The sequence below is a fragment of the Actinia tenebrosa genome, unplaced genomic scaffold (genome assembly GCF_029948245.1).
Source record: "Actinia tenebrosa isolate PJP-AT-01 unplaced genomic scaffold, QUT_ActTen_1.0 PGA_scaffold10__47_contigs__length_13832649, whole genome shotgun sequence".
NCBI lineage: Eukaryota > Metazoa > Cnidaria > Anthozoa > Actiniaria > Actiniidae > Actinia > Actinia tenebrosa.
In genome coordinates this window covers 2,415,668-2,426,246 of record NW_028292570.1, presented here as the reverse complement: position 1 = coordinate 2,426,246, position 10,579 = coordinate 2,415,668, and the positions used below count along the sequence as shown (strand labels likewise).

Below are 10,579 nucleotides of genomic sequence, written 5' to 3'. Positions count from 1 at the left end.
TTTCAATAACTTTTTTGGTTTCTCTTAAGGAATTTTCAAGTAACTACGTCAGCAGAGCTTGTCAATCACTGTCAAATCTTATCCAATCTGATTGGTTGCCAAGGTCATGAAACCCAACATATGTCGAGGCGATAAATAAACATGTTTTTCAAAACTTGTTTTCAAAAAGTGATACTAAAAAAAAACAACGATATTTTAATATCTAAAATGAGGAATTTACCAGAGTTTTTCACGTTGGTATGCAAATTCAATATATAAAAAACACTAACGTTTAATGCGTTTATTTTCAGTACTATATTCGCAAACTTTATTCACCTATCATTCTAGCAACGTAAAATTGTTTTGGAAATTCCAGCATGAACATTTCTACCTTATTTGGTTATCATAAATTGCCAATTACTTTCGTTATGGATATTTGGCATTCCCTTATTTTAATGAAAGCATTTACTCCTAAACTGAGTACTCTTATTCTTTTTCTCTTTCCAAGTTAAACTTGAATGAAAAAACAAGAATATCCAGAAAATAGTTATTTTAATTTTAAGAAGTTAAAGTTAGAATTCTATAACAGGGCATATAAAGATTAATCGTAGGAGGCAGGTGATTTTTAAAATTTACTTGTTCTATTTCTACCACCTCTGACGGTCAGAATTATCCTGCAGTGACTACTGATGAAGTGTTTACATTTCTGTGTTATACTGATTAAAATCACTTTAGAAGAACAATGTGCCTAGCTACAAAACAGAAAATACGACAAACACAGATGATTTTATGTACTCCTGTTTTTATCATTTCACACGATGTGCGATCCTGTTTACATTTCTATCCTATTCTAGAACAATGAAAACATGATAATCACAGCCCAGCTTGAAAATTATATTAACGAGGCCGTCAAACAGCTTTGCCTTTTAAGTGAGCGTTGCAATTATCGTGGACAAGGACCACAAGAGATTCTTTCACCTTGGCTCTCATTTTTCTTTTCCTCTTTCCAAATCTAAATGAAAACTAAATGGGCTTTTATCCGGTTTCTCCGGATTTTTCGCCCTCCTCAAAAATCGACTTCTTAATTCTAATTCAATCTATCGGTAGCTTTATCAAGTTGGTTGCAAGACCTATTATAGGTTTTCGGTCCACCATGGAGTGGTAAATACGATTGATTTTATTAGAAGTTCGATTTGATTCAAGATCATCGAGTTCCTACAGAGACGGCATGTTTGAATGAAGTAATTCAAAGAGAGTCATTCACTTTTAATTAAAAATAAATGAACTTGTTATGAAGGAAATTACTGTCAAGAAAAGCCTTCACAGAATTTCGCGATGATCGAACTACATGACGTCTGTTTTTGAATATTCGAAATAAATTTGATTTTGAACCTAGTACAATTCCAGAGATGCGATACAGTTGCAAGATTTTCCCTTCGAAGCGCTATTTGAACGAAATCCAAGATAAAATGAATATCTAAATTATTGGTGAATTTTTCACTCTCCAATCTCCTTCGCGCAGAGCCGTTATTTCTTACCGCGCATGAAATAAATGTACTAGGAACGAGATCGAAGATTCCTTAAAGTGCCGATGACGTCATTTACTCAACCAGAAACACAACATACAAATACAAATGTCGATATATATTCAATTTCAAGAAACGTGACCGAATATCAAAACATACGAATGTGCAGAACTGTGTTACTATCACGTGATCACAGCCTTTAACAGCTTAGCCTGCGTTGCTTAGTGGTCTGCGGTTTTGCAAGAGAGAGGCCTTTCTAGTCCCTCTCCGCTCTCTTCTTCCCAACCAAACAGACCACTAATAAACAACTTTCGGGTCGAAAACGATTTAAAAAAATTTTTTTTTTTTTTGCTTTTTCTTTGTGGCAGTATTTTGTATCCCAAGTTCCAATAAACCACTTTAGACAGCGTGTCATTTCTTAGAGTATCATTTCTTTGTTTAACGGTTGCGCATGAGAAGACATATGAATATGGATCAGTACGACTCAAACAAAGAATCTTAGAGATAAGAATGGCACATTACGCCCAAGGTAAAGAAGTCTCTTTCCATGTAGGTTAAATTATTGACAATGTTTTAGCTTCACTTTCGTGTTTTTTGTGAGCAGTTGAACCCGTAGTAGATCGCATGAACTTTACAAATTTTGTAGTTTGGTAATTTTTCCAGTGAGACGCCCTGTCCTTCGTCAATAGGCCCAATCTCGTACCCAGAGCCCTTATTTCTTATTTCGTCGAGCATGCGCAGTAAGAAATAAGGGCTCTGGGTACGAGATTGCAATAGGCCGTTTGCAACAGTCACGTGCTGACATATTATACTTTGATAACGAATCATTTCAGCTCAAGGTCTCTTGGGGAAGGCTCTGCTGGATGGCAAACAAACTTTACACTGCTTCGTATCTTGAAATCGAAAGTATCTTATAAGAGGAAAAAAGAATTTTTGAAAAGGTTTTTGATATGACATTAGTAATCCAGCAAAAAATCTTTAAATAAAGGAAGTCCAAACTTTTTTGCCATCCAGTAACGATCACGTGTCAATCTATTGCAAAAGGCCTAATTCACCTATAAAATACACTGAAAAATTATCGAGAAATTAAAACATTAATCATATCCTTTTCGTAATCACTACCAAATCCTGCAATCTGATTGGTTCATAGGAGTGTCATTAATTCCCAAATCGCATCCTTAGGAGCTCTTAATCGCATCCTTTTGAGCTGTTAATCGCATCTTTTTGAGAGAACCAATCACAGAACAGAATTCTTATATTCGGCCAATCAGAGAAGAGAATAATAAGCATTATTTATGGATATTTAATGATTTGCTGATAAATCGTATATTTAATACCAGGAAAAACCTGTTTGATTTACTTCTTCTTCTACATTAAATCGATTATTCTGCACTCTTTATTGTGTCTTTTTCTTTTGTATGATCACAAAAAGGATATGATGAAGTGGTAATTGAACTTCGTGTCGTGCAATTTTGGTCCAAATTGCACTCCACTCAGTTCAACTACCATCATTAATCCAAGATCAGAATAGAAGTTTTTCTTTTGGGGATGTGAGAATTTGGTGATTCTTCATTGTCAGCTTTGACCTTCTCATTTTTCAGTATCTTGTTTTGGGAAAATTCGGTTGAGACTGGCGCGAGTCGTGCTGTGAAGTGACGTAATGCTTTCGCCTCCCACGTGATTTTGTATCCGGGAATTTCATGTCGTCGCTTCGCAATGTAACCGAGCACCTCCGCGACGTATCTAAAATAAAAAAGTTGCTTTTTAAATAGGAGATTCAAACACTACGTTTGATACCACGTGATTGATGGCTATATAGAGACAGCGAGGGAAGGCACAGGGAACCCATGCTTGTTTTTTGTGCAAGTACATTACAGTAAATATCAAATTGATTCCATAAGTCGTAGTTTTCGTTCCTTTGTGAGTTATCGATATCCAGAATCCAATAAAAGAGCTAAATATATGTAGAGCTAAATATAGAGTTAATATATGTGCTAGTAAATACAAAGAAAATCATTATATTACTCTTCTGGTATTTAAGTAAGAAAAAAAGATGGATTGATGGATGGATGGAGGGAGGGAGGGAGGGAGGGAGGGAGGGAGGGAGGGGGAAGGATGGATGCATGGATGCATGGATGCATGGATGCATGGATGCATGGATGCATGGATGCATGGATGCATGGATGCATGGATGCATGGATGCATGGATGCATGGATGCATGGATGCATGGATGCATGGATGCATGGATGCATGGATGCATGGATGTATGGATGGATGGATGTATGGATGGATGGATGCATGGATGGATGGATGCATAGATACATGGATGGATGGATGAATGGATGAATGCATGGATGGATGCATGGATGGATGCATGGATGGACAAGAATGTACTAAGCAAGATAGTTGATTACTGATTACCTCATGTGAGATTCGGTATACACTCGTCTTGGAATGGCCAGCCTCAGAAGTTCAGGTTCCGAACCACCTACACAATGACCATCTTGATTGTTATTTGGTGCTCCACCAAACATGACTCCACCTATTTCTACTCCCCTAACACCACCTTCTAGATACAGGGCGCAGCCCAAAGACCAAGCAGGGAACTGATCCTTGGGTATGTTAGGTAGCATAGCAGCTGCGTCGATGTAGACCTGCGTAAAAACAGCGTAAATAGATTGAATAGATTTCCTCGGATTGGGCGTATATTTTCAGACCACATTTCAATCCTTGAGAATAAGATTCTTTGTTTGAGTTGTATCCGTATTCATGTGTCTTCTCATGTGCAACCGTTAAACAAAGAAATGATAATCTAGGGAATGACACGTGGTCTGAAAAGGGAAAACATTACGTCCGAGCGCTGAACCGAGTCTCTCTGTTTTTCCTCCCTCCGCCGTCAAAAACCTAGATAACTTGTCATGTTTTACGCCTATTTCAAAAAACGTTGTCGGTCAGAGATCTGAAATCCGAGACCGAAAGGAATTCTGGGTTGTAAGCTGTAAATTGTTTGTGGTTTTAATAAATAGTTCGCAAAAAGGTCAAATCTTGATATACTAACTTTGAGCGATGACCTGCGCTGGCAAACTATCTGGGTAAGTGTATATTGAATTTTGAACGAGAAAACACTCATTCCCCCACAATTCCAATCGGTTTCAGATTTCTAATTACAGATATCCAACCGACAACGTTTTTTTGAAATAGGTACATACATGTATATCGAGGAAAACTGAAACGAGCACCAGCTTACCGCGTGTCCACTTGGCGGAGTGAGGACCGAAACCCCATGGTCTTTGAGCATTTCTGCAAAATTCTTAACAAAGTTGATTTGATATTCCAAGTAAGAGTCTTCCAGAATTTCTTGAAACCCGACAGCAATAGCTTCCAAGTCACGACCAGCCAATCCTCCATAGGTTACAAATCCCTCGGATATGACTAGTTCCGTGCGGCACCTGATAAAATGAAGAAGAGAGTTTGTTTATTACGTAAACTTCACGTCAACGTATGGTCACGGTATGGAATTAACGTCATTATTCCTACCAATCACAGGACGCCAAAAAATAAAGGGAAGATTACGTAAACGTCACGTCAACCAATCACAGGGCGCGAGATCACTGCTTATCCAATCAAAATGTTCGGCCACGGTGCCTTCATGTTCATGGGATGTCACGCCGGTCGATATTTCACAATCATACGAGGAATCTGCCCAAAACAAGTAATTTAAATGAAAATCACTTACGGCCGTCGTTTGGGCCGAATTTTATCTCACCTGTCAGCAACATTGTCATCATTTAACGCAAGAAATCCACCAATGTTGCTCAAGCCGTTTTTCTTGGCAGACATTGTACAACCATCTCCCAAGCTAAAAATCTCTTGTGATATTTGTTTGGGTGTTTTTGCCTCGTAACCTTTTTCTTTCGTCTTAATGAACCAGGCGTTCTCAGCAAAGCGACAGGCGTCGAAGAAAAGAGGTATGTTGTACGCATGACAGAGTTTGGAAACCGCTTTGATGTTGTCCATACTGACAGGAAAGCCACCTATAGATCATGATGAATGAGAATAGCTTTTATTAAGAAAAGTAGCTTAACAAAACCATAAAAAAGACGTTTATCTATGTTTCCTTGCTTCCTTGCTAATTTCCTTCCTTGCTATTTTCCTTCCTTGCTATCTTGCTTCCTTGCTTCCTACCTTGCTATCTTCCTTCCTTGCTTCCTTGCTTCCTACCTTGCTTCCTTGCTTCCTTGCTTCCTTGCTTCCTTGCTTCCTTGCTTCCTTGCTTCCTTGCTTCCTTGCTTCCTTGCTTCCTTGCTTCCTTGCTTCCTACCTTGCTTACTTGCTTCCTTGCTTCCTTGCTTCCTTGCTTCCTTGCTTCCTTGCTTCCTTGCTTCCTTGCTTCCTTGCTTCCTTGCTTCCTTGCTTCCTTGCTTCCTTGCTTCCTTGCTTCCTTGCTTCCTTGCTTCCTTGCTTCCTTGCTTCCTTGCTTCCTTGCTTCCTTGCTTCCTTGCTTCCTTGCTTCCTTGCTTCCTTGCTTCCTTGCTTCCTTGCTTCCTTGCTTCCTTGCTATCTTGCTTCCTTGCTTCCTTGCTTCCTTGCTTCCTTGCTTCCTTGCTTCCTTGCTTCCTTGCTTCCTTGCTTCCTTGCTTCCTTGCTTCCTTGCTTCCTTGCATCTTTGCTTCCTTGCTTCCTTGCTTCCTTGCTTCCTTGCTTCCTTGCTTCCTTGCTATCTTGCTTCCTTGCTATCTTTCTCCCTTGCTTCCTTGCTTCCTTGCTATCTTTCTTCCTTGCTATCTTGCTTCCTTGCTTTCCTACCTTGATTCCTTTCTTTCTTCCTTGCTTCCTACCTTGCTTCCTTCCTTTCTTCCTTGCTTCCTTGCTTCCTACCTTGCTTCCTTGCTTCCTACCTTGCTTCCTTGTTATTTTGCTTCCTTGCTTCCCCCTCCTTTACTCCCTCACTTCCTTTATTCCTTAGCTATTTGCCTTACACACTTTATCCTCTCTGGCTCCCCCTAAGCGATTTTATTAGTTTTTCCCATAAATAAATACGTTTTCATTTTCGCTCAATATGGCGGCCATCACTATGATCACATGTCCTTAGCGCTACCTACTTACCTAAAGCGTTGTTAGTAATGGTAAGAAAAACCAATCGCACCCGTTCTCTCTCATCACCAGACAACAACTCTTCCAGTCTCTTCAAGTCCATATCCCCCTTGAATGGATAATCTGAATTTGGATCCAATGCCTCAGGAGAAGGTAGATTAAGAGCAGTAGCTTCTTTAGCTTCAACGTTCGCTCGTGTTGTATCAAAATGCGAGTTATTAAGCACAATGTCCCCTGGTAACAACGTACAGTGAAACAGAATCCGCTCAGCGGCCCGGCCTTGGTGGGTCGGAAGCACGTGACGGTAACCGTATATCTCCTTGACAACGGCCTCAAATTTACTGTAGCTGCTCGAGCCCGCATACATCTCGTCGCCTAGCATCATGGCTGACCACTGCTCCGTACTCATGGCACCGGTTCCTGAGTCAGTAAGTAGGTCGATGAGAACATGCTCAGATTGGACCATAAATAGATTATAATGAGCTTCCTTCAAATACTTTAGTCGTTCTTCTCTTGTGGTGGTTTTGATTTTTTCGACAGATTTGATGCGAAAGGGCTCGAACGAAAATACGGACCGACGAGGGCCGTTTTCCATGATCTTATGACTTGATTATAATCTGCAAAGCAAAAAAGATTAATAACAGATATTATGGATGCATGCAAATGAGACGACAAGCATTGTATCGACCCGATAGCCTCACTTGTTTGACCACTAAAACAATAGAATATCTCATTGCGTGCCCGGCTGTAGTACTCGGCCACTTTTTATCTCGTGGACAAGCGAAGCGTAGAAACGAGTTATTGTGCGGGGTTTGAATATGCAAATGTGTCTTTCGCTCACTTGCCCACCAAGATGCTACAATCTTGGACAAAAGTATTAGGACAGCAACATAAAATTACATGAAATTGTTCTTTTCCCCTCCCCCAAACCAATGTTGGGGCAAACGGGGGCGTTTGGGATGATGTGTGGTTTGACCAACATTGAGTTGGGGGAGGGAGCTTCATTGGTAAAATGGCGTGTAAACTTTGAAACATTATGGATATTAAGACAATATTTGAAAATTTAGAGGTGACTTTTCAAGTGTCCCAATGACTTTTGTCCATGATCGCAGCAGATCGATTAAACGTTTAGTCAATCGTCTTATATCATCTGCTCACGAACGTTACGCGACTTCATACGAAGAGGATACGAAGTTCTTCTGCCATTTATATCGGGAGCACTGATTTCTAGCACTGAGCATGCTCGATATGTGCTTCATAGCGGAACGTAGGAACACAGGGACCCAATACTTAAGAGTGCAAGTAGAATTCAGAGGAGGCTATCCTCGAGTTTCCCATGCGGCAGTTTGATCTTCATCACAATAATTGAATAAAAAGATGGATATAGCATAATTACACCTTTCGCGTAAGAAAGCCTCAATAGACTAATTAAAAATTTGATTACAAAATGATTACGTTGTCAGGCGGCCTCTGAGAAAGAGCATCTTGTCATCCGAACGTTAAATATTTTTCCGGATAATTTCAAAACGGAATTTTGGGGATTGGCTTTCAATTAACACCCATCCGGTTAATAAGCCACTCGAAAACGCGACTTATTGAAAATGGATTCGTGTAGACAGTCTAAAAAAAGTGACTAAACCGCTACGTGTGGACAATGATTTTGTTAAACGCAATAAAAAATTCCAGTTTTAAAAATAACCGACGGCGAACGAGGCCTTAAATCCCGACAACAAAATCCCGGCTTAAATCATGGCTGAACACAGCTCTAAATTTGGTACACAATTTAATTTTTGTCTGTCTTTGATCTACCGCAAAAAAGTCCCTTACGCGAGCAACTAGTCACCAAAGTTAATCAAGAAAGTATTTTTTTAGTATATAAACAAATAGCTGTGAGAAATAAGCACAAAAAAATAATTTCCGGAATGTTCAAATAAAGTCATAAAGCCCCGTTTACACCAGCGATTTTTGCGACGATTTTTGCTGCGATTTTTTTGCGATTTTGTCCATAATAAATAATGGTAAAGAATTTACTTAGGATACCAAGATTTTCCTAGACGAATGTCTCTTTTGAAGGTTGAGACAAAAGATTTCATATTTCCGAAAATTGCCACAAACATCGCCGCAAAAGTCCCCGCAAAAATCGCCAGTGTAAACGGGGCTTAAAATGTATTACTAAGTGGGATTAATGAATTATGGACGATTATTCGGACGACGTCATGACTTTGACAATAGGGACTTTAAGATTTGCAAAATCTACGACGGCGACGTCTACCGGAAGTGTAAACAACTTCACTTTAGGGTTTCGCGCCTTCATAGACTGTATTCCATATGGATGAGTTGACTTTACTGACAATGTTTTGAATGAAATCTCCAATGAACAGAAACCCCAAAGAAAAGTTATTTACACTTCCAGTTGACGTCGCAGTCGTAGATTTTGCAAATCTTAAAGTCCCTAATATTGTACTGAGTAGATTTTGTTTACTAATGAGGCCTTTCTGACCTCGCTTCCATTCAATTGTCCCTACTCCAAACCGCGTTTGGCGGCCATTTATAAGAAAAGTCTATATGTCCTAAACTTTAAGTTTTACTACTAAAAGAAATAGCTGTGAGAAAATAGCACAAAATAGAATTTCAAGTGTTCAAATAAAGGAACTTATTATCGTATTACTAAGTTGGTTTTATGAATTATGGACGATTGTTCGAACGACGTCATGACGTCATCCATTCATCATGACCCTACTATTTGTCCTAAACTTAATTAAGACAATCTATTTTTATGAAAACAAAGAGCTGTTGAAGAAACTTGTTGGATTGTTCAAACAAAGTTAAGAAGCAAAATACTAAGCGGGATTAAAAAATTATAGACTGTCAAGCTGATGACGTCCTTCAAACATTTTGACCCTACTATATGTCCATTTTTTTTTCCCTTGTCAAAGTTGTCATCTTACAAGAATAAAAACCTTATCACGAAAGAAATTTCGCGAATGATTTTCTTGGTTTTATAGTTAGGTATATATTTGTCACTAATTTTTATTGGCCTCGACAAAAGTGAAAACGGCTGACACGGGTATATTTTTGGCCTCCTTCCTGCATGGCTTTGCGTCCTCTCGCTCAGCTGGCCTTGCGGAAATGAAGAAAAAAATAGCCTCTGCTAGTCGCAGGATACAAAAATGAAGGATTTTGTGCCTCTTATTTCTTAGATAAGGAATGCCCAACTCCAACAGCTACAACAATAGACGATTTTAAAGTTACATTATCACGCTTTCGAAAATTTTGTTTGATTTTCCCCCGCGAATTCCTCGTTTAACAAATAAGAAGCAAAGACTCCTTCTTTTCTGTACCCTGCGAACAGAGGTTATTTTTCTAGTTTCCTTGGGCCGTAAGAGGCTGAGCTTATTTTTGTATTGCTTATTTCGGCCAAAGCACTGATTTCTAATTGATACCAGCGCTCACTTGATGGTATATGAATGGCGATGCTATCTATATTGAACCCTTACAAATGTTAGTACTACCTTATTTTTAAATTCATAGTTTATGTGGGCCGGGATTTTTAGATCAGTATTTTTGTGTTTTGAAACATTGATTCATATTTTGGTTACCTTAGTTAGTCCCGATAATCTTGGGCGCTCGAACTCTTGTTAAAGTGAGGGTCTTCAGAAATAATAAGTGACCCTTTGTTCAGCTGTTTGCAAAGCAAACAATACTTCAACAACCGAAATTGAATATGTTAGCGTAATCTTTGGTATTCAGCGTAGCCAATTAGACGTTTGGATGATGTTGTCATTTGTCTAGCAATAAGTATAGTAAGACAATTGTTGCTAATGAACTGAACAAAAGAAAGTGTGCAAGGGATTCTGGTAATAGAAGTCAAATGACGCCATCAACTGACTAGTATTTCTACCAAAATTTTCTTATTGGCAAAAGGTAGGAACATATGGTACATTATTTTATTCCTAAAAATAAATGTATTTGGCAATCA

At 39.0% G+C, this 10,579-nt stretch overlaps 1 protein-coding gene across 1 annotated transcript; it reads right to left on the bottom strand.

Annotated features, from left to right (window-relative positions):
- Nucleotides 1–1,914: 1,914 nt before the first annotated feature.
- LOC116294162 (uncharacterized) lies at nucleotides 1,915–10,342 on the bottom strand. Its single transcript, XM_031701706.2, has 6 exons — nucleotides 10,200–10,342; nucleotides 6,613–7,217; nucleotides 5,273–5,540; nucleotides 4,754–4,955; nucleotides 3,928–4,160; nucleotides 1,915–3,248 (listed from the first exon to the last, which is right to left on the bottom strand). Exons 2-6 carry the CDS (start codon nucleotides 7,193–7,195, stop codon nucleotides 3,017–3,019), a joined length of 1,518 nt encoding a protein of 505 aa, XP_031557566.1. The 5' UTR covers nucleotides 7,196–7,217; nucleotides 10,200–10,342; the 3' UTR covers nucleotides 1,915–3,016.
- Nucleotides 10,343–10,579: the final 237 nt, after the last annotated feature.